Source organism: Equus caballus, chromosome 4 (assembly GCF_041296265.1).
Source record: "Equus caballus isolate H_3958 breed thoroughbred chromosome 4, TB-T2T, whole genome shotgun sequence".
Lineage (NCBI taxonomy): Eukaryota > Metazoa > Chordata > Mammalia > Perissodactyla > Equidae > Equus > Equus caballus.
Window position 1 is genome coordinate 36,561,746 of NC_091687.1, and position 24,402 is coordinate 36,586,147.

Genomic DNA, 24,402 nt, shown 5'->3' on the forward strand with positions numbered 1-24,402 from the left:
TTCTTTGGATTAAATTATAGAACATAGCTTCGAAATCAATCAGTTCTTTTAGGACCAAATCAAGGTTATGTTATATAGTGTTTAGAAATCATAGTTTACTTACCACAGTGAAAAAAAACTTATGCCTTATCTGGGCAGTGACTGTTCCAACACGTCTCCTTTCACACCAATATTATTTTTTAAAAGAGCACTGTAGTTAACATCTCCAAGTATAATGAAGTTACAATGAAAAACCTCATCTTTTCATAATTTTCCCCTGAAAGGGAAGCAAGGCTTTCTTCATCCAGACTGTAAAGACTTCAGTGATTGCATTTCTGATCTCTACAGTTAGAATGACTTTAACTTGTCACATTTATTAATAATTTACATGTTGTTATAGATTTGATTCATGTAGATCATTATCCCTACCTCTTTTTTCCTAAAATAATATTTGTATATGTCTGTGTTCATGTGTGTGTCTTGTTTTCTGACTCTGAAATGTTTATTATGCCTTAGACAGTTACCCCAGGGAGATTATGTAAAAAAGCCTGGAGATGGCGACTCTTTTTATAGCGACATTCCTCCTGGAGTCAGCACAAACTCAGCATCTAGTTCTAAGAAGAGGTCTGCTTTTCTGTCGCATTTTCAGATTTCTACCTGTTCCATCACACATTATTCCATTAGTCAGAACATTTCATTATTTTGCAGCAGGTTTGATTACTTCTTCCTTCTTTCTTGAATGTTAAAAAAAATAGTATCCTTTGTTCTTTGATTACTCTACTTCAAAATGCCATATGCTCAGAACCACTTGTGTAACAAATCAGGCCAGAACTCCAAACCAAACAAAACTAAACAAATAACAACCCTAAATCTATATGGAAACCCCAGAGTTTTTCAATCTTGCTCTTATATGGCTTAAGAAGCTATACATAGTATTTTGTCATATTTTAAATGGTGAGCTTTATGTCATGTTTGGTAGTCAAAGAAAAAGGTTACTGTCATGCTTCAATAAAAGCAGTTTTTAAAATAAATTAGTAATATAAATGGTGCATTGAATATTTTTTAATTTTAAATATATCAAAGCTAAGCTTGCTGTGAAAAAAAGATCGCTTCTCTGTGAATCATATATTTGAATATTATGATTTTGCCTTTTATTCCTGGAATGATTATTTCTGGACTTTATAACTTAGAGCTTGGTTGCCAAATCTAAGTGTATTTAATGTTTTACTGAGTTTTATAATAGTATAGGTGGGGTTAATATATTATTTACATGTCTTAAACTTTGATGCTGTTTTCTTGCTCCAGAATCTTAAGATGTATAAGACCATTTAAAATTCTGCATGCTTTATAATTGCTTAATAAAATAAACTGATAGAAGAAATAAATAGTTGGAATGTTTTAGGAAATGAGACCTACATTCACACTGAAGGAAGCTAAAATATTCCTGCGGAAGACTTTCTTTAAAATTGTTGGTAAAGGTGTAATGTAAAGAAAAAAAGATTTGATAGCCCCGTGCATTACTTTGGGCACAGTAATTACTTTGTAGACTGAAGAGGAAGTTCCTAGCTTATTGAGAAGAAATATGATCTCTTCTGGAGTTCTAAATAGAGTGAATCATCTGTAAAAATTCTGCATTGGATCTCACTCTTTTTAAACAATCAGGAAGGAGAACAGAAGGAATTAGTGAAATCTAGAACTCTACTTTATGTGGAACTTAAGAGTGAAGGACTATTTTTACTCAGATAATGTAGCTTTAAAGCAAAAGTAAAAAAATTAGTTTTTGCACGAGAAGTACAATTCTATAGAAGGTTGTTCAAAATCTTTTATTGGCGGCTTTTTAATTAAGAGAATAAAATTTACTTAAATTCTCTCAGTATATAAATATTTTCTTGATCAAATACTTAATTTTAAAATAAATAACATGGTAAATAAGTGGAGCAATCAATGGATTCCAGAAGAATTTCTGTTGTCCTTTTGGACGAAATGAGTCATTCTATAATTAGCACATGGTGTTGAAAAAGTCCTAATCTAGGGAATTAATGTGTAATAATTTTTTGTTCATCAGTAGAAGGCTCCTTTTAAAATAGACATTACTAGCAATTAGCTGCAATGATATGTGGAAAAGACTTCAAGTATAGTGCTATTTTCTAAAGTACCTCAAGAAGAACTTAAAACATTGATTTGAATAATTCCTGGATTTTAGCAAAATCTCAATGGGTTATCATTTTTAAGCAGTTAAAATTGTATCAAAATATGTGACTCCTCCTAAGTATATGTAGTTTGTCAAAATACTTATATGGTACAAGGTAGGTGTGTAAAGTTTGCTTATTGTGGACAGTTATTTTAAAGATAGCAGGACACAATAGCAGAAGGGCTTAATGGTACATGGGCTTTGTGAGAGATGTTTCTGTGATAAACATCTGATTCCTTTCAGTTACTGGACAATTAAGTAGCACTAGTACATTTTTCGGGGCCATATTTGTGGAGAAAATGCCAATTCTCAGAAAATAATTTTATTGTTTAAGAAATCCTAAATATTACTTTGACAAAGGTTAACCAGTTCAGTTGAGCAAATCTTAATGAAATCTCTTGGAAGTCCATGTTCTCATAATATTTGAGTGAAAACCATTGCTTTACAATTAAGAAACATCTATGGTGGGACCCCATTATAACTGCTGCTCGGGTTATGTAACCGAAATATGTAGTGAATTTTCTATATGTGGTTGCTGTGTTCTGGGGAATGTAATTGGCTTGCATTGTATCCTGATACTTTTGAATTATAAACTATTGTAATGGGGTTCCATTGTATTTGACTTTTCTTAAATTGGATGTTGTGTAATTCTGCCTTCTTCATGAAGACTTTCATGTTCTCTTCATGCTTTCATTTCAGATTTTTTTCTTTCTTGATTTATTTTATTTAATGCACAGTAATGCTTAGAAATTTTGCTTACTGATTTCAAAATATTCATTTGATTATATTTTTGAACAATATATACAACATTTTCAATTTCAGGTCAAATGGACTCTCTCATTCTTGGAGTGAAAGGATTCCAGACACAAAACATATTTCAGACATCTGTGAAAATGGGCGACCTCGAAGTAACTCTTGGCAAGGTATAGAGTGGCATTGTGAATCCATCTGTCCACATAACCCAAATTCTGTATTTTGTGGTTCCTGGTTGTAAAGATTTGTTCTTTCCTGTAAGCTCCTTAGCTCTTCTCCAACAGAGAGAAGGGCATTTATTATGAGAGTCCAGTTCTTTTTTCTTGGATGGGTAATGATGAGATTCCATAGCAGTGTGCACTAGACACATTGAGAAGGCTGTGTAGTGCTAGAAAGCCCTGTGTTCTGGGGTGGTGCTGGTTGTGAATTACAGCCACTTGAAATACCGTGTAATTAAACACACGGCAAGTGTTTATTTACATTCAAATCTAGCTGTAAATCATCTTTTTCAGGTAACCTGGGAGGCAACAGAAAGAAAATCAGAGGCAAAAGATTTAGACCTCGGTCTAATTCAACTGAGTAAGTCTGAACCTCTAATGGAAAAAGGCATACCAAGGTCCTGTGCAATTAGTGTGAACATTAATTAACTAGATCATCAAAGAACTGTAAACCATGCCTCTGGTCTTGGTTCTGTCTTTTTAATTCCTTTTTTGCCGTTTTAAAATTAACCGTGGCTTTTCTCTTTTACATAGGCATCTCCGCAACTGTGCCCATACCAATATTCACTGATAGTGGGGGTCTCACCCTTGCTGCAGGCTTTTTCCTCCAGTAACCTGCCATTGTGGTGTCTTGGTTCTGTTTGAAGGGAATTTTGATAACATTCCTTTCTTCTCATCACCCGGGGTCCAGCCATTTCAGAGGGGTCACCCTTCCTCTCCCCAATATTCACACAGCCTCGAAGCATCAGGGAAAAATTCCCACCTTACTAGAGCATGATCTGCTCACAATATGAAACCACCGCTTGGAGGGCTTCATGGCTGCAATCTAACCATTCTCTCAGACTAATGGATAAGTTTCCCTTTTAAATTTTCCTTCTGAGGACATTTAAAAGGGCATGTACCTAAATTTGGTCTTTAACGGAATCATTGTCACTAAATGCAACACTATACGTTTCAGCTGATAGCCACTCTTTTTTTTAGTGGGGATGGGGTTGAAAGTTAAATTTAAAGTCATTTATAATGAGATAAACACCAGTCCCGTGGTGGACTAAAACACACCCTTGGTATCCTTCTGGACCTTGCTACCTGGTTTTAATTAACCATACTTTTTGACCCACCTAAAATTTATTTACTTATTTCTCACTGCAGCGCTAGTTATTATTCTCAGGATCTCTATTGCTTCTTCATGCCTTAATACTTAAAAAATCTGAAGAGCGGGTATTTGTTAACTGCTTGTCAGAAACTTATGTTAGCTTTTCCATCATATACCCTGCCTTTTTCAGTCCAGGACAATAACATTGCCCTGAAATTTGGACCTTCCTGCTGACGGTATTGTAAGTGGCTTGTCAAAGTTTTTACTAGAGGATACTTTACCTTAGAAACAATAGATAGGTTCAAGTGATAACATTGCATGGTCCAGAATGGCATCCTAGAACTCCATCATAAATAACTAACACGTTAGAGTTTATCTTATACATTCCCAAAGCGCTTGGATGCTTTAGGGTTCATTGTGGATAAACTCTTCTTGGAATGTTGTTTGATTTGTTTTGCATGAGGTCACCTGGTAAGAGCTCCTCAGCTTATCTTGGTTGCTCATAAGAGTGCAGATACAACTGCAAAATATTCTTTAGAACTTCCTTTCCGTACTGCTCAGTGTTCTGACAGTATTTCCTATAACAAGGCTTTGAAAACTCCCAAGTGAATAAAAAAAAATCCAACATTATATTAAAGCTATGATTTAGGACCCAAAGAATACTAGGTATTTAGCAAGATTTATACAATATTTTCTAGAGTAATCACTTATTTTTTAAAAATTTTCTGTAAAATTCCTACTTGTATCATGTGATAAATATTATGATACTACTGATAACCCTTGAAAAATCTTACCTGTGAGATGTTATAATATTTAATAAGACATTATAATGGAATCATCTTTATGAAGAAGTATTAAGGACTCCCTGAGACTTTTCAGACTTTTCAGATTTGGGTTACATGACTCATGTTACCTGATTGGAGCCAAATCTGTGAAGCTGACCAGTATTCTCACATACCTTATTGTACGGGCGCTATATATATATATATATAACATATATATATATGTTTTTTTCCTTAAAACGATCCTAATACATACCATATAAAGAATTTATTGACAAGTTTTTTAAAATACTTTTCATATTTGTTAAATGACCCCATTTGCTTCTGATATAACAGTATCATTTGTGTGACTATAAGAGGAGCAGAATGACCATAGACAAACATATCTTTTTTAGTTTTTTAAATTAAGAGGTATTATCAGGTCCGTTATTTCAACATTCCCTTTAATATCTCATCATCCCAAAGGATGGTGAAACATCGGGACACAAATTAAAACATGTACCACCAATGAGTACTATGCTAATTAACAACATAAAATGTCCTTGTTCATTGTATTGTTTTTCCACTCAAAGATTTTGCTTCTTCCTCACTGTTGTACATGATGTAAAAAAAGTTTTTGGCTTAGACTTTGTATTATATATTGTGTTTTTACAGGAGGGAGCCCCAAGCACCTGAGCCTGGGCACTCCCTCGCCCAGACAGTCCCATCCCAAGGCATAAGCCCAGGGGGCTCTGACAGCCCCCAGACAGGGAGTCTGGATCACAGGTCAGTCTCCACCTGCCCCTTCATTCTGGGCTGCCACTTAATCTCCCTCCCAGTCCCTTCCTTGGCTGAGAACAGGGTCATTTGGTCTCTGACACCCCCAACGTCTGCTCAGAGGTGGTCCTGGTCCAGCCAGCACCAGCTGATTTTCCTCTGCCTTTCCATCCTGAAGAACACAAAGAGCTCTCCTATCCTGTCTATTGCATTTTTTTTGCATGTTGTGCTACAAGCCAAGTCAAGCCACCTAGGCAGGTTTAGAGCAGTTTGATAAAATCCCGTCACTCCAGCCACCACGACCTAGAGACATTAGGAAGTCCACTGTGAAGACATTTGCATGGGCTGGTCCCCAGAAGGAACAACAATTGAGAGCTCTCTTCAGTGACCTCTAGTGAAGTGATCACAGCCTTCTGAGATGCTCCCTGAGATGGAAAAAAATGTCCATCATGTGCAAGCCTAGCCATGTGGCTGCAGGTTTCATGGAACAGCCATGGCACCACTGTTTTGAGCTTCTAAGGTTGTCAGTGAAAGGCACATGTGCCTCCTCCTGGAAGTGGCTGACTGCCCGTGGGGACTCAGTTTGCTGTGTGGCAATGTTTCACCCGGTAACAGCTGCATGGGCTTTTTCAACAGTTTTCCTCAGGCCAGAGCATTCACTAGCCTTCATCTGTGGCTGTACTTGCTTTTTGACTTTTTCTTTTTGTTCAGAGTCTCAGTGGAAATCTTGATGCAAGTTTTAATTGGCTATCTCTGTGAAAAGCACAAGTTGGCAATGATTGTGGCTAAAGGCAAAACTAGTGTGAGTTGTTCCTGAGTTAGGGGACACTATCTTAGCAAAATGGTCTTATAAGCACAAAAAGCAACCAACCCCTTCTCTCAACAGGGAACTTCGTGACATTATTTTGTGCTGTACATTGGTCATAGCTAAAAACAAGAAAAAGGGCTATGGAAAAAGTACTCTAATTTTGTTTACATAACTGTGGAAATGTAGTCTTGATTTAAATGTATTTACTAACTAAAACTAAATTTGGAGGAATGGATCAAACTTTAACCACAAGTGAATAGTGTATTTTATAATTTCCCTTGGCTTGTTTTCAAATAACTTTAAACGTTTTATAGAGCTTGGATCGTCATTGTCTATAGTGTCTCTAGAAGTTACTTTTTAAATGAGAAAAGTCAATAAGACCTCCCAATTCTTCCAAGACTGAATTTGTTGAACCTATATTTATTTTACAAGGGCAAATTCTAAGGGGATAGATTTTTGCTTGGCTCCTGGGGTAAAAAATCAAAGGAAACTCTGAAAAAAAACCCCAAAAACTTGCACTCCCAATTTTACTACATTTTAAATTTTCCTTTGTGCAGTAATTCTGATGAGGACTTTGCCAGATCTTTCAGGGAAATGCTAACTAAGGTCATTATTATTCTCTGGTGGTCACTCACACGACTCATGATCAGATACTCAGAAGGTGACCTCTGAAGGCCATTTCCTAATGGAAACACGAGCACTTTAGTCTGGAGTGCACAGAGAGGAGGAAGGAATATTACAACTGCACCTAAATTACTAAGCCCAGATCAAGATCACGGAGGCCTGTTTGGGTCACACTTAATGTGTGCTGGGGCTCCAGGATCAGAAGACTGGGACCTTTTCTGCTCCTTATAGTGCCAACTGGAGCACCATTCTTGTTAACTCCACCTTGGGATCTGCTAATGGGAATAAGACAAAGACCATGTAAAGTCCTTCCTTTCATATTGGAAAGAGAACTTTGCTCCTTTTAATTATTCTTGGGGTGTTATATGCCCAAACACCAGGTTGGAGTTGCAGCCATCTGAATATTCTCAAAAAGCGCCATTATCATTTGAAAACCAAGGAGCCAAATGAGAAGTGGCCTGGAAAAAGCCACTTTGGAGGTGGGTGAATGGGATTGCTGACAGTACTATGATTGAAAGAGAGCTTCTAATTCACTTGGGAAACCACTGGACAGGCTTTCCCTGAAATGTTGAATATGTTCTAAAATGCCTTGAGCCTTGTTGTAGCTGAGTTTATTCTCATGTCATTGTACAGACTGCCTCATAATCACCCAACATCCATCCTGGTTTATTTGCCATAGTCACTTGCATTTGGAGGGTGAAGAACATCCTTGCTAAGCTTGTGCTGTGTATTTTCAGATTTTCTATCTTGTTCTGCTTTCTTTGTTCCTTCCATTGCTTTCTGCAGGTATTTAAACCCATGGTTCAAAAGAGACTATAATGTAGCTAAGTGGGTAGAAGATGTGAATAAAAACACTGAAGGACCATACTTTAGGTATTTTATAAATTAATTTTATATCCTTTTCAAACTCTCCCAGCACATACAAATATTGTAGCGTGACTGGCTCTCTATCTTGTATCTCCCAATACAAGTTCCCATAGGTGGAAAAGGATCTTTGTTTATTTGCTGCCTTTTGATCCCTGTTTTTGCTTCGAGAGCAAGTCTAGTTCTTTTCTGAATGTTTCAAATGAAGCCATTTGAAAAGGTTGTCATTTAGTGCATGTCCCTATCACCATCTTGAGCTTTTTAGTAGCTTCTCTTCATTTTATGCTGTGTAGTGTTCCATGGGCATGAAACATACTTCCCACTAATAAAGAAGCACTATTAACCTGAATAATTTAATTTCTAGAATTTAGTGGTGTCATGGTGCATTTTTCCTACTTCCTGCCTTTAAGAGTGTATAATGCATACGAAAACTCAAGGAAAAACATGGAAAGAAACTAAGTGAAATATAGTGAAATTTTACTTCTGGTAAAAACTAAAGATTTAATGTAACTTCAAAATTATTGAGAGACTGTTGACCACTTGAGAGTGTATGGGATGAGTTTAGGTTTTGTTTGCTCAGTACAACCATGTGCTACCAGAGAAGGGCTCTGTTGAGAAGTGTTTTACAGATGCTCAACAAAGCATCTGAGGGATCTTTTTATCCCAGTAAGAATGTCATTGTCTAACACTTCACATAGAACAGGAAGCAGATCAGAAACATGTTCTTGGTTCACAAACAGCAGACAGGGTATCCCTACATTTTAGAAACTAGCACATTTACTCAATTAACTGCAGCTCAGAGTAACATTAGAGGTCAGAGAGAATTTGCAAGAGCTCTTAATGGCATTTTTTCACTCTTTATAATATCAAAATGATTTCCTAGAAGTACTTTATATCTGAAGTCCATTTTATATCTGACTACTTTGTGGCCAACTAATGTAAAGAAGAAATATAGATTCAATTACTACCTCTCCCGAACATTATTTAACAGTAAGCTTTCAGATTACTCATTGCCATGACTTGAGTCAGCATTTAACAGTTATCAAAATATGTATGTGTATTTAACTCTCAGCACCCATATAAGGTGGACTTTCTCTTCCAGTGTACCATTTAGTTTAGACATGTATAGTTTGAGAAAATGATTAGACCTACCTGCATTTTAATTTGATCCATACATTTGCATATATCCCAAGGAAAGCATAACCCTGCCTGCTCACAAAAAATATACCCTGCTTTTATACCTCATATTTCCCTCCTTCTCTGTCCTTCTGCTTATACCATTTTCCCACTGAACCTCATACACATACACTCACATTCAAACATCCCACCCTCACCTATAGCTCCCAAGATGGCCAACGTCAGGAAGACAGGTAAGATGATTTTGAATGTTGTTTGGAATCTTGGCTCACCTGCAGTCCTATTTCTCCTTCTATTTTCCTCAGGCTTGTGGGCAGATTGTAATTTGTATCAGCCATGGAATCAAAACAGGATGACTTTAGTCCCATATGGGCTAGGGCTTTTTATACCTAAATGGAGTTAGCATTTTTGCAGCAATAATTTGCGAAATGGTACCCCGGAAGAGTTGATTCACCTCCCCTGGGTAAGCTGAGTAGTTTATGTGGCTCCCAGAGAAGAGTTCACGTTTCTTAAAATCAGCACCCAGGTCTGCCCAGAAGCTGCATGACTAAACGCAATTTGGATGGGGAAATGCTTTGGCACCCCCGGTTGCACGTGCAAAGCTGCAAGGGCAATTTTTGAGGGTTCCTTTGTCTCCTCTTTTAATATGAGATGTTGCTTCCTGCAGTGGTTAGTCACATTAAGAATTAATTATTAAAAATTCCTGTTTGTGTTTAAAGGCTAGATATAATTCAGTGGAGGGTTATAATTAACTGTCATTTTTGGGTTAATAAGGACTATACTAGTAAAACATGAAAATCAACACTAAATTTCTGTGGAAGAGGTGAATAATTGAGATACCCCAGGGCTTTTAACACAATGATTTTAATGCAACAGAGAGAATTTCATCCATTCTCCTTCCAAGCCAAGCCTCATATAGGAGCCCAGAGTGCATCCACACCTTACCTTATGCTTTGCCAATCCTATGCTTAAGCTCAGGTCTTCTTCATCTGCCGCCAGGTCATTCAGGATTACCTCTCCTGCCAAAACCACCAATGAGGGCAAAGGCTACTTTATTAATTATCCATGTGGTGTGGGGTGTGTGGCATCCTTATTAAAATGCAATGGGGTCTTTGTGACTGTGGCAAACTGGTCCAAAATACAGCATTTAAAATATAGTATCCACATCACTACAAAGAGAAAAACAAATGCCAAAAGATCTTGAGTGGTCAGAGTGCCTCAGCTCTGCTCCCTTACCCAGTTCTTATATGACAGTGTCTGCTCACCTGGTTGCCAGCATGTCTTCAGGTCATCTAGAAGGTGCAGGTGACATCAGGGAAAGAGCATTATCTCCCCACACCTAGGTCCTGGGGCAGTTCTGTTGGTGACAGTGCTTTCCGTACTCTTAGAAGGTATCCCTACTCTTGGGTATTATCCAGTTGTTTACTCACTTCATTAGTGGTTTTTGAGTCCACTTCCATGATCTTATGGAAAATGCAATAACTCTGAAAAGAAACTAATAATAATAACTCGTGTTGAGTGCCTATTATGTACCTTTATTTCTCACAATATCGTGAGATGTAGGCATTCTTATTCCTTTTCTATGGATGGAGGAAACTGAGGCACAAAGAATAACTCAAGATAGCACAGCTAGTTAAGTGTCAGAACCAGAATTATGAGCCAGGCTCTTTCTGACTCCAAAATCTGTTCCCTTTCCATTTCACTGTAATTAAAGTAGCAGGGTGGATATTGACCATTGAAATCCTATCCTAGGATACTTTATAAATCCTTCTAGATTAGTCTACTATAAAATTTGCTTATGAACACAGTCCAGTGAATGAGGGTGGACCTGTGTCCCTCATGTGTGACTGGCCTGGTTTTAGTCAGTTCTAGGGGGCAGAGCTGAACTGAGATTGGCCTTACAGACAGGTGTACAAAAAGCAAGCCCAGAAAGTCTCATGTAACCCCAAGATACACCACAATCCATTGCCACACAGACTTCCTTGTGTAATTCTAAATGGCATCTACTATGGTTATTATAGTTTTGAAAAATGCAGTAATGATAATGGTTAACGTTTGTCCAAAGATACTTTGTAAGTGAATGAGCTGGGCCAGTGCCTGGTTTTCAGTGAAAGCCAGACTGGAACCACCAGGCAAGTAGCCAGGGTCAGAAAAGAGCTTGGAGGTGGTTTTGGAGAAATGTCTTTCTTAGACATTTGTGAGAAATTTTGAGTGTGTTTTTATTTTTCCTAAGCTGATTTACCCTGCCTTGTTCCCTAATGTTATTTTGACTCCTGCTCTGGAGCTCTCCATATCCCCAAGATAGTCCCCTTTATGCTGTTACACACCACCCAACCTCCAGGACCCAATGCCCCTCACCCGTACTAAAACTGTCCTGCTTGGCTTTTCTTTCCCCTCAGGGTCCAAAGTGTCAGTTAGCTAGTGTGTTTATGTGAGAAGTAGTATATGTGCGATTTCTTTGGGGTTCTGGAGAATACCTCCTGTTTTTGTTTTAACACATTATTGGTTTGGCCCTGGAAGGATATTAGAAGGCAATACTCAACTTTCGGCACCTCTCATTGGAATGGCCTTGTTTGTGTACAAAGCTGGTCTTTTGGACCCACTGCCAAGTGAACGGCTGGCATGACTTTGAAGCTATAAGCTAACAGCTCATGCTATGGACACACACACTGTAGCAAATTAAAAAGAGGACTCGTTTTGCATGATCCCCTAAAGTAAACAAAATGTATGTATTTGTTTGTGTACCTGACTAACTTTCCTGAATTTGGATATCTTATCAGTAGCGATTAGGCTAAAAACCCAAAGCCTGGTTAATATCCCTTGTTTTATATAGCTGTATCTTAATATCTAAATACAAAAGTTTGTCCTCATTCTACACATACTGAATTTGGTTCCTGAAGATCTTAGTCCTATTTGAAATGTTTTCCTAAGATTAAAAAAAATCATTAACTTCTGAATTAGAAAAATATGCAGTAGTACATTACTTTAATAGTACTTTAGATGATTTGAAGTACTGATATTCTTAGTTCCACCCGTGTGTTCTGCAGTAGAGAGCATTAACACAAGAGGAGTCAGACAGCCACAATATTCTAACAGTTCACACTAAGGAATGGTAGTGGACATTTTCCAAAAATAGAGGAAACGTTAGGAATTACAGATTAAAAGTAAACTGAATCACCCTTGATTCTTAAAATTGAGCAAGAATTGTTCACTTGGATCTTAGGGTTTGTAGAAAAACTATTTTCAAACCTTAATTGGAATTCAACGTCCATAAAATAGAAATGGATTTGAAAGGAGGGGCTTCCTAGTAAACTAAGTCCTGACGTTCTAACGTGGCAGTGTAACCAGCTCAGTGATGTGGGTCATTACCACCTTGCACCAGGATTTGAGGAGTCGTGGATGTGTAGTGATATCATTTGTGAATGGATAGCTACTGCCAAATTATCACATCTGTTTTCCACTGATGTAGTGTAAGTGGACACTTTTCACTCTCAGCTGTTTTTTTTTTTTCACTTTAAAGACAAGGTAGCAGATATGGGCTCTTCCAGTGTACTCAGCTTAATCATAAATATTACCAGTGCACGTGCAGAATCAAACAAGAACAACATAATACACCAGGAGCTTCTGTAGATCTTTTGTATGGACTATCTCCATGATGAAGAGAACACGTTATCCAAATAGAAAGGGTTTTTATGTTTTGGTTTTAGTTTTATTAAGATTCCAGTCAATAAAGTGTAGCCACCTTATTGACATGATATGTGTACCCAACGTGGGTTATGAGGACCTACTTCTATGGCTTAGAATCCTCCCCTGTACAGAAATGCTGATGATAGGGACTAATCAGACCATTTTTGTATGTTCTCATCAGACTCTTTGTTTGGCTGGAACTCTGCACTCCTTACTGCTTGCATGTTTACTAATTTATTATTAAAACCCCTGTATTTGCCTTTGTTCTTTCACAACTAACACACTGGCCTCTGAATGCATGAGTTTTGTGTGAACTGGTGTGTGAATTAGCAACTAATAAATATGTCAATTGTATATATTTTCAGATCTTAAAAATATAATTGGAATTACTGTACTAAAACCATTTTTTACATTGTGGTAAAAATAAGGCAGACTATTAATATGTTGTACACTTAATTCACCATTGTGAGTTCTTAGAATAATTTTATCCCTTCTCCATTTTAGCCTTTTAGCTATTCTATAGGAAACTTCATTATTGGCTTTCTAGTTGAAAAGTATGATTCTCTGTACGAACATTATAAACAATCCTTGCCGTTATGAAATTAGGAAGATAAAATTCCAGCATTCCAGTGTTGTGAGTGACAGAATATCTCCCAGTAGTCAAAACCTTTGCAGTAGTGGCCTATGAAAGTAGAAATCAGAGGGTTTGTTCTGAACCCACTCTTCAGATATTTGAAAAAGATATGAGGTCATCACATCATATTTATTTCCTGTGTTTCAACGTCTCAGGACCTTATCTCCTGCCAAGTCTCCTTCTTCATCAACTGGGTCTATTGCCTCCAGCAGGAAGTACCCCTACCCAATGCCCCCACTTCCCGACGAGGAGAAGAGAGTGAACCGACAAAGTGCCAGGGTATGTGGAAACTTCCTCGGTGTGCCAACATCCCCAGTCATTATCGTTCATCTCTGAGTTCATGTTTTAAAAGAGAGAGACCTTTTTCCTTCTTTGTTCACAAGAAAATGAAAAAATTAAATTTGAAAAATTGAAGATTCTTGGGGCTTTGGGGCTCAGATTTTTATTTGGAAATTAGGTTGATTACTGCATTGATAATTTCTAGGAATATTTGGGATCTATTAACCATTCATTGCTGTATATTTATATCTTTTATTATGCATGGTAGCTAATATATTACAACTGGAAAAGACAGAGAATGTGCTTCGCTTTATCAGTGTATTAATATACCTGGAAATGCCAGAGATTAAGTAAACTAGTCTCATTTTCATGCCCAGTTTGCTTACTTGGACCGTTCACTGGCTAATAACACCCAAGAGGATTTTAGAAATAGGAACTGGCGACAGAAAATCAGATCAATGTCTTGGAGATGGGAGTGGAATTTGGATACAAGGAAAGGAGACTTGCAAATCTGTAATATTAAAAGAGTATGGCAAAGGGTACGGTGAAATTTAGCAACTTTTTATATTTAAAAAAAGCCAGATTTAAAAACATATGTGAAATTGATTGTTTTTATAAAAATATGATTCGCCAGAAGTTTCATTTAAATACTAAGTCCTCTTTTACATTTTAATCATGATTCTACTCAGTCTTACAGCATTCCCGGAACACATCCATTATGTGAAATTTGAGATATAGTTGAGTTTAGGGAGGCAGACCAGCCCTCAGAAGCTTAAGTAAAAGATATAACTAAAGAATAATTACTTTTATTGATGTCCAGGCTCTGTTGTGGTCAGTTACACTATAATGATGATCTTCTCAGAAATGATTTTGCAAAGAAGTAAAATGAAGCTTTAAAAGCCTGGGCAGATTTATCTGCTGGTGCATCCTGGGTTCCTAGGCTTTTGGGTTTGAATGATTTTTCAGAACCTCTTTGATCTTGAACTTAAATTATGGGTTTCAAGGTAAACACCGATTATTCAAATTTTAACTCAATCAACTCAGAGTCAGTAAGAAAACACAATTCATTAGAAGCTGATTAGATCACTATAATCAGAAAGACTTTAAAAACAATCAGTGGTGTTTTGTTAATCATACAAAAAATTACCTTGATATGTTAATATGGGAAATGGTAAAAGATGGAAAGGAAGAAAACTCAGATCCTCAGCCCTCAGCTTTCTGGCCTTAAAAAAAACACTTGTTAATAGGCATCCAGTTGTTCATGATATGGGTATGTGGTAATGAGATCTAAGACTGATGCCATTCCTCCCCTCCCCAGGGAATTGTTGAAGGATAGTACCCCACTTTTTCCCCCCGAAAATTGTCTACATTGCTGTTTTGCTCTGTCTAGTTGGAGACATTCCACTGTTGTCATGCCAGGGTACAGATTATTGGCGATGTTCCCACATGAGAGCCCATGAAAATGACACCTCCCCAGAAGAAATGGCTGGCCCTTGGCCCCTTCCCTGGGCTGAGTAGGGTGACGATGAAGACTGAAGTTTCTGGGATAGTTGTGTGAGAGGTCTGATTGGTTCTGTCCACTGTAGAACATCCCTGTGAGCGTGTGGTAGAATCCTGCAGAATAGGCAGCCCCTGTCTCTGGGCTGTCTTTGTAGGCTTTGGAAAATCGAATAAGTAGATCTTTCTATCAGTGACCTCTCTGTTACAGCCACCCAGGCATGGCCAAGGTCATGCCTATTCCTAAAAGTGATGGCGTGCCAGCTCTTTTCTCCTTTTTGCTCAGTGGGATAATTGTGACCTTCAGGTTTTCTCAGTGTCATTCCTTTGTTCTTCCTTTCTTTCTGCAAGTTGTCACTTATTATTTAATCTTCATAACCATTTGTGAGGAAACTGGGCTCACTGAAGCTGAAGTCTGAACTGTTTAATACGCCATACCATCATGTGAGCATCAGTCCAGATCTTCTTTCCCTCAGACACTCTGCAAGCCCTGTTTTTAACTGTTCATTTTCACTTGTCTCTACAACAGGTGTCATCCACACACACAGATCCTCACAGTTGAGAGATCTGATTTCCAAAGGGTGAGAAGATGGGTGTCTCTTTTAGTGAAAAGGACATATAAAGCAGACCTAAGTTAGATAACGCAGGCGGCTTTACCACAATCCTTGTGGAGTAACCAACAGGGCATTCAGAACAAGATTTCTATTCAAGAGGACATATTAAGGAAACCTATATAGAAACACCCACTTAATCAGTTAGCTATTTCTCCTTTTTCGTTCCCTGAAACTCATTAGGTATACAGTGACATGGCCCAGATTTCCAATAAAAATGGAATTTGGATGGAAATTGGATGCAACCTAAGTCACACTGTCTTAGGGTTTCTTTGTTTCATTTATAATAATGATGATACCCAAATCATATCGCCTGGAAACATATTTTATCAGCTTGATCTCTTTTCTGTTTTGCTTTTATTTTTAACTGGCCTTCCTTCTCTGGTGAACTGAGTTGCATTCATATTTGATCATGCCAAAGTAGTTTTCAGTTCATCAAGGCAATTACCAAACATTGTAGAAATTAGATATGAACAGGGCCAGTAAAAAGAACTGGTGGCAGAGGCAAGGAGAGGGAACACCGGAATTGACATCCTGCGCTGGATGCATCGTTCTACTCTGATATGTCAGCTCCTGAAAGAGGACAATTTTCTAGGAGGTAGTGATGGAATTGGAGAGTGGTTAGCCTGGTCATAGGCCCAGGGCAGATTTTTAAGTGGGTGATGGTGGTATTGGTGGAATCACACTTCCCTAAGGTCAGTAATTCTAAGTGTTGGCTGTACGTGGGAATTGTCTGAAGGGTTTTTAAAATATACTGATGCCTGAGTGCCACCCAGAGAGGTGTTGATTTAGTTGGTCTGGTGTGCTCCCTAGGCAGTGGGACTTTTAAAATATCCCAAGATCATTGAAAAATGCAGCTGGGTTGAGAACCACTGCTCTAGCTGGCTGTATGAGAATCCATGAGAATGTATGTGTAGTTTAAAAAAATAACATTTAAATTATTTTATTTCATTTGAGACACAGTATTTAATTTATTCAAAATTTCAAGTAACATTAAATGAGGATTTGCGGGTTTTTTGTACTAAAAGGTGGCACTTGTTAAAAAGGTTGAGATAGAAGTTTAAAGGAAAGAGAGAACTAAAAAAAAATTAGAGTGTTTGTTTTATCCATTCGTTTGGCTTCACAAGAGCATGTATCCACAATCACCTAAGTATGGATGGAATCACCAATTATTTTTATGTTCATAGCTCAGAATACATCTGACTCCTGCTTTCACAATGTCCAATTTTGCCTTTCTCTGTTGTGCAGCTATGGGAGACATCCATTTAAGATCAACTGTTTACATGTGATACACCGAAACTGTTTACTTCAACTTTTATAGAAACCCAGCCTCATGGGATCACTGCAAATCTATCTGCTCTTCAGACCATACGAGGATCCTCTGAGATGCCATAGAGGAGAGGAAGCTGTGTCTCACATCTGGATACCATTTTCTTTTTGTCATTGGCTTAGGATTTAACTGAACCATGAAAAGAACTGCTGAAATGTTACAATATAACATGGAACCATAAAGGTACTGGTATGTTAATGGATAATCTGCATGACAGATATATGTAGAAATATTACTAAATTAACTCACGTGACCCAAATGTAGCAAGTTTCCTAAGGGACAACAGTGTATTCAGAACTTGACGTTCTGAAGCACATCCTCATTATAGACAGTAATGCTTTGTGCTTGAAGCTTCTCTTTGTTATTTTCCACATTTAAGGAAACAACATCCCATAATAGAAACTAGCATGCAGGGCTAAGGCATATAAGATTTTTCTGCAGGACTTTAAAGCTTTGAGAGGGCAATATCCCATATGCTAACTTTAAACATGTATTTTTATTTTCATTTTGTTTTTTACTTTTCATATTTATATCAGCATACAAGGACAATTGTACATATGTAAACATTTTTAAAATAAAAAAAAGCAGCTGTTACACACAAGTGTATTTTGCCAAACGCCTAAGAAGAATCAGTCACAATCACATCATTGTCATCCATCAAATGGTCTTTAAAAATTATAAGCAGATGATGTTGTAAATATAGTGGTCAATGCTGTAAATGTGTCTCTCTGTAATTGGTATTTGTCCAGAACATGTGCTATCCCTTTAAACTTTACATGGTCTGGAGGCAGTTTTATTGAGTAATTAATTGAGCAGGAGAACAAAATGCCCAGCAAAACTTCTGGGCTTTACAGCTCACAGGGGGAGGTGTCCAGTAGTGCAGCTGTTGTCCCGCCTGCCTCCAGGCACTCTGCTGCTGAGGGGCTGCTCCCTGGGAATCCTCCAGCCTGTCCGTTTTCCTTCTGGGGGCTACAGTGCCTGCCTCAGCAGCTGTTACCTTTCAGTACCAGAGCACATCTGCAAGTCTAAGGCCTGTGAGCCCCACAGCAGTATGTCCTGCTGAGATCAAGCAAGTGCACCAAAGACACATGAGACCAGGGGCTGCTGATGCGTTGGCAGCTTTCAACTTGCCAATATGCTAACCCTTTGTGGCCTAAAAGTTTGTTCTTTAACAAAACTTTTTAGTCACCTTTATCTGTGAAATGAGTGACTTGTTTTAATAAAAACAACTTTTACACTGTTTATTAAGGATATTTATCATCAGTGGGATGCGAGTCCCACCAGGTCATTCTGCACTGACTTGGAAGCAAGATGATGGAAGGGTCTACCAGCTGGGCTGGGAAGCCTCAACAGGCCACAAAGGGTTAAAAGAAGCCTAAAGCCACACATGTGCAGATACTGTGAAGTTATTCAAACAGCTGGCAAGGGAAGGAATCTGATGTTTTGAACTCTCTATTTTTTTAATCCATAGGAAAGTGAGAAATCTATGTTAATGCCCCTTCTTTAAAACCAAAGTTTGATAGCTGTCATAATGAAGCTCTGTCATTCTGAAAGAAAGCTTCCCTAAGGAGGCTACCCTAGTGAGCTCAGAAGTTGATTGGATCCATCAAATACTTTGATGTGAAGAGTGCTTCTGAATTTCGTCATCTCCTCTCCTTTTTCTTGAGAGAAATGGAATCTGCTGACAAAATTTCAGATATGTCCCCTAAATTTGATCTCTCTCTGTAATGTCCATGGACAAATCCATTCATCTCCACGTGTAATCACCTTGGATGCCCCAACTGAAGGGCTGAGGTAGAAGGCAGTGTTTTATGCTCTATGTGTTTATGTCTTCTCTGATGGACCTCTCTTCTGAAAGCCTTTGAAAATGTTTGAAAAGCGTTTTAATCATCCAAAACAATAAAGTGTAAACAGCATTTTCATGATAGGAACGGATGTGATTGTCGATACTACAATAAAATGATCCATCAGGCTGAGATTTGGACGAGTGTTGGGTGATGTTGCCACATAGCTCAAGACGAGGACAGGAGAGCAGACAGATTTAAAGATGTAGCAAATAAAGTGGCTTTTGACCCAAGATTGCTTTAATGTGCACTGAACGTTTTCTAGTGTTGAATGTGTAAATACTAATGTTATAAGGTTTATTTTGACTATAAAAGAGTTTATAGATTTGAATGTAAGGTGCCTCGTGTAAATATGCTTCATAGTTACAGTTCCACAAGCCCTAGTTTGAAGGAATCCATTTGGTTAGCTACGCAGTCAACAGCTCTCCTCACCCCTCTCTCTGTTTCCTCACCTTCTCAATTATTTTTACATGAAAATTGCTATTCCAAGTAAAAATCATTAATCTGTGCCTTTGGGAGACGTGGTTGCTCTAGAGGTATATAGTTTATAGTCATCCTCCTTAGTAATAACCTTCACATGGAACTGAAAAAAAAGTGTTTTATTTGCAGAGAGACTGATTTTATAGTAGCTTTAATCTTCAGTTCTGGGCATCTGCTCTATCAAAGAATGTTTAAACAGTCTTACAGCCATTTGCAAAATTCTTTGACAAGTTTATAATCTCCATGGATAGTTTCAAGAAGTACCTATATGTACATTTATGGTTAGTGTTCTAGATGTATTAAATCCAAACATTTATGACTGTCCATCCACTGAAGCAGGGAGAATGGACCCATGGCACTAAAACAAGCACAGCATTATTTTTTTTTTTACTATCTATTTTGTAGAGGAAGTTTGAGGCCACATAGCAGTATGTATCATGCAACAAATACTGGTATCCCCCAGTCAACTATAGGACTATTCTACTAAGCAGAGAAGAGCAGTTTTTTGGCCTTTCTGTTCCATTGTATGCCTTTTTCCTCTCTTTCTAAAGTTTTGTGCATAGATACGACTTCAGATTGACAACCTGCTGCCTGAGATGTTCCATTTATCCATAGTCATTACAGTGTAGTGAACCCTGATTTAAAGAAACATTTAAATCTCTCCACTGAGTGTCAGCAAGAAAGCTGTGGGGTAGCAGGGAGCCCTGAAGGAGCTGACTGGCACACTGACTGCTCTCTGTGTCCAGCCACGCTGTCTTCAGACAGGAAGTGGCATCCTCCTCTGGAGTCTCCCAGCTAGAAAGTGATCCCCAAGTCACATCCATCCTGTGGAAACGAACAAACTTCTCAAACAGTGGAGCATAATGAGGGCTTTCAATTTGCTGGAATTGCTGTGTTTTTTAAAGAAACCCAGTGCTGTTCCTTAAAAAGATGTTAATTAGTAAAGTAAACACCAGGTTAAAATGCCAAACATGTTTTTCCATTTGATTTAGGTGCTTTATTAAGTGACACTACATTATTTAAGAGTCTCTCTCCCTCTCTTTTTCCCCCTTGCTATAAAAAGGCTTTTAAAATTGCTTTTTACATAAGGTCAGTCGAGCATAGATTTCTGAACATAAGATTGATAGGTTTCTAAAAGAAGTTGCTGGAAAGATAAAATTAGATATTCTTTGCACTTCCAGAAAGGGAAGTCATTTTCCGTCTCATTTTTTTCTCTTGATTCCCTTGCAGATTTGCATAATTTAGTCTTGTCCATTGTCCCAGATCTCTTGTGGCCATTTCACCTTTTACCTTTTTAGATTTTGTTGTTCTTTTTTTTTTTTTTTTGAGGAAGATTAGCCCTGAGCTAACATCTGTGCCCATCTTCCTCTGTTTTATTGGTGGGACACCTGCCAGAGCATGGCTTGATAAGCAGTGCATAGGTCTGCGCCTGGGATCCAAACCAGTGAACCCAGGGCCACAGAAGCAGACTGGGTGAACTTAACCACTACACCACCAGGCCAGCCCTTGTTCTTTACTTTTTATAGTTACCTACAGGCCAGACGAAATATGGTATTTCTATTCACTTCTTTCAGTGTTTCAAAATCAAATTATTTATTTCATCCATTCTTCATTTCCTGTTGTCATGTAGTTCTGTTTTAACTTATATATTTAGTGCTTTAAATATTTCCTTGTGTTAATCAACATGATAATAAATCCTTACCTAAAGAGAAGCCGATTCTACTTTATTTTACCTAAAGGAAAGAGAGTTCATGGGGAGGATATTGAGCAGCTTGCAGAGTATATGGGAAAGGGAGAGCAAAGTGTAGCCCCCTGAATGGAGGAGTGAAGGAGCAAAGGGAGGGAAGACACCTGCTGCCCCGGCCTGGTTAGGACACCACTGCTGGCTGCTGCCGTGGATGCCCTGTAGGCAGTGTATTTTAAATGCCATCCTACCAGTGGGCATGAGTTTTGCTTGAAATGTTCTGACTCCCATTTGCAGCATAATGTCTCTACTTTTTACACTCCTGGAGATCTCTTTCCTTTCACTTATGTGTTTTCCTCTAAAACTGCCACCCCAATACGTTTTTTCTTACACGGAGTGAACATGAATTTCTCATTCTCATCCTACTAGCTTAAAATATACAAGCAGCAAACATTTCTAGGTAATAAAACTAAATTTGGGGCTTAAACTTTCTATTTTTCCCTGAGATATTTTCTGAGTGGATAAGATGACACTGATTTTGGATGAGCAATGTTCCTCTGACATGGAAGAGCTAAGTAAGGGCCTTCCCAAACAGCTTACCTTGTTTACTGGATTGTGAGGTGCCCAGCCCGCTCGTGTGAAAATTGGCTGACACGTAACAGAGCCCATCTGGTGGGGTGGGTGGCGGGGTGTGTGTGGGTGTGTGCGTGTGTGCTGGGAACCGTTGGCGCATGCTCGTAGCATATGCTCCGTGGGCAGGTGTTTTTAATTCCAAGAGGAGCTTTTCCCCCACACCAACAGATGCAGAGCAAACAAAGGCAGCAGGACCTTAGCAATCAGGGGATGATATTTCTGTTCACATTTTATTCATTGCTTGTCAGAGTCCCCAGAATGGAGCATCTTCTGGTTCAGTTTATAAGTAGAAAAACAACACAAAAACCCACCTAGTATTTTTGTCCTTTATACCCAGAGCCTGACAACAATAAGCATCCTCACTATGGGGTGTGAGAGATGCTTCCAGACCCTTCCTACTTCTGAAGTCGCTCCCTTCAGTAGTTGTCAGCCATTTTCTCCTGACTAGGAACTTTCATTGGTCGTGGAGGTAAGTCCCTTTTTTGCCTAAATTGGCACTTGGGAGAACCAGAGTGGTGCAGAATACGGGGAGAGAGACCTCTTTAGTCTCGGCCATTGGCACCTGGGCATGGATTGTGCAAGTTTGGAAGCGACTGAGAGATTGGTCCTCAGGGTATGTTTCAGGATGGAGGGAGATAAGCAGTGAGCTTTGGGAGGTCATGGGGCATTTAGTCCTGGCATAGGAGCAGAATGGAGATCCCCACAAAGACCTCATAAGCCAAGCGTGCACAAGACGGCCGCTGGGGGGTGCGGTGGGGAGAGAGGTGCTGAGTCCCAACGACAGATCTGTGTGCTTTGCAGTGTTACTGAGTTGACTGTATAAATGCTTCATGGTCTAGTCCGTGATGGGCCAGTCACTCCTGCCTGGTGTGTCCCCATTGCATTGTTCATTGAACCTGTATCATACCTGGAGGTGCTTCAAGACTGGCAGTTTGCTCAACGGCATCAGCATCTCAGGTTTTTAGGTATCCTTGAAATCAAAACCAGGGAACGTTTTTTTTTGTTTTTTTTTTTTTACAAAAAGGCATACAATGAGACTAGCAATCTTAAGATAATGTGCTTACAAAATCAAATAGTTTTCAAAGAGTTTATGGAAAAAAGTTCAAAAATGTATATATACATATAATACTAATCTACATTTACTCTGGGGCTTAGCTTTTTATGCTTATGAAAGTTTCAGATGTGGATTTGTGTTTTGATGGTCAAGCTCTAAAATAATGGAAATAGCCCCCAAATCTTTAAACACAGCGGTGCTAAGTTATACCAGATAACACAATATAGAAAGTGCTGATATGAATTAATGTTTATTCAGTAATAATACAAGAGTTCTTGCTTAATTATACATGTGTATCACTGCCCGGTTAGAAACCCCACTTTTCTTTTCTAATCCAGCACAAAATCAAACTGTGATTTTAACAGCCAGTCTTTTAATAGGTAAAAATGACCCAACACCTTTGTTTTGTATGGAAAACTTTTTTTTTTTTTTACACTAGCTTGAAAAGTGCTTAACAGGTTTATTCAGGATAACTAAGCATGTACTCCTTTTTTCACTTGCTGGAAGAGACTTGCCCCTCCAATCTAGCATCCCAGAAACACACCTTCTTTTAGAAACTAAACCTAGTGGTTTCTGTTAGCCAGTGTAGGTCTGCACTAGTGTTGTCCACACATATCTTCTTTGAGGGGTGATGTCGCAACTGCATACAGATCGTGGAGCCACTTCGTGGGAAGTCTTAGCAGCACGGTTTCACTTTTGGTAACCAGATAATCATGTGTATATACTTAGATTGGCTTCATTTTAACGTTATAGTCTCTCTGCTACTCCACACTTCAGGTTCTTAAGCTATTTAAAAAATTACTGGGTTTTGGTAAAAAACAACCAAAATGCATATGGCAACTGCATTTCTGAGCAAGCGTGATTTGTTTTATGGCTGTTCAAGTTATAAAGTTGTTCTTATATTGTAGGTAAACAAAATCTTGCACTTTTTAAAGGTCACTGTAACTTAAGGTCAAATTTCTGGCACAATTTTATTAGTCTTTACTTTGGAAGCTAATAAGATACCACGGTTTTCTATGTTACTCGCATTGTAACATCATAAAGTGACTTTCAATAAAAGATTTATGCTATTTTGATGCATGACTCTCATTAATCCTATTTTTCTCCTAGCCACCGTTTCTCTGTTTATGGAGGTACTGTTAGGGAGTTGTTTCTTTTCTGTTCCATGCTCTCCTAAGAAGGGACTATCAGCCTGATGAGCAATACAATGATCCTTTCGTAAAGCCTGCTCACTCGCTTGGTTGGACAGTTTCCTCAGCCAGGTGGCAGACAGAGCCTCCTCTTAATCCACGTGCCTCGCCTCATGAACACTTTCTCCCTGACGCTATCAAGGATCCGTTTCCCATATCCTGTCCTGTGGCCAGGGCAGTGGTGCTTCCTTAATAAGCTCACCTGTGTCAGACTCTAAAGTATGGGTTCATGAACTCACAGCCTAAAAAACTCTTCCCCTGGCTGTTTGTTTGA

At 38.5% G+C, this 24,402-nt stretch overlaps 1 protein-coding gene across 28 annotated transcripts in view; it reads left to right on the plus strand.

Moving 5' to 3' along the window:
- ADAM22 (ADAM metallopeptidase domain 22) overlaps positions 1 to 24,014 on the plus strand; it is a 246,726-nt gene extending 222,712 nt beyond the window's left edge. For 4 of the 28 annotated variants that reach the window (XM_070265636.1, XM_023639133.2, XM_070265635.1 and 1 more), the window contains 4 exons: positions 2,993 to 3,093; positions 3,436 to 3,502; positions 13,682 to 13,805; positions 17,162 to 24,014. In XM_070265636.1, coding sequence (XP_070121737.1) covers positions 2,993 to 3,093; positions 3,436 to 3,502; positions 13,682 to 13,805; positions 17,162 to 17,182 — 313 coding nt within the window. In that variant the 3' untranslated portion in view covers positions 17,183 to 24,014. Of the gene's footprint in view, positions 1 to 495; positions 691 to 2,992; positions 3,094 to 3,435; positions 3,503 to 3,675; positions 3,832 to 5,670; positions 5,782 to 7,990; positions 8,078 to 9,408; positions 9,439 to 13,681; positions 13,806 to 17,161 lie in introns of those variants that run through there. The other 24 variants (XM_070265632.1, XM_070265619.1, XM_070265621.1 and 21 more) reach the window with 18 other exon arrangements.
- Positions 24,015 to 24,402: the final 388 nt, after the last annotated feature.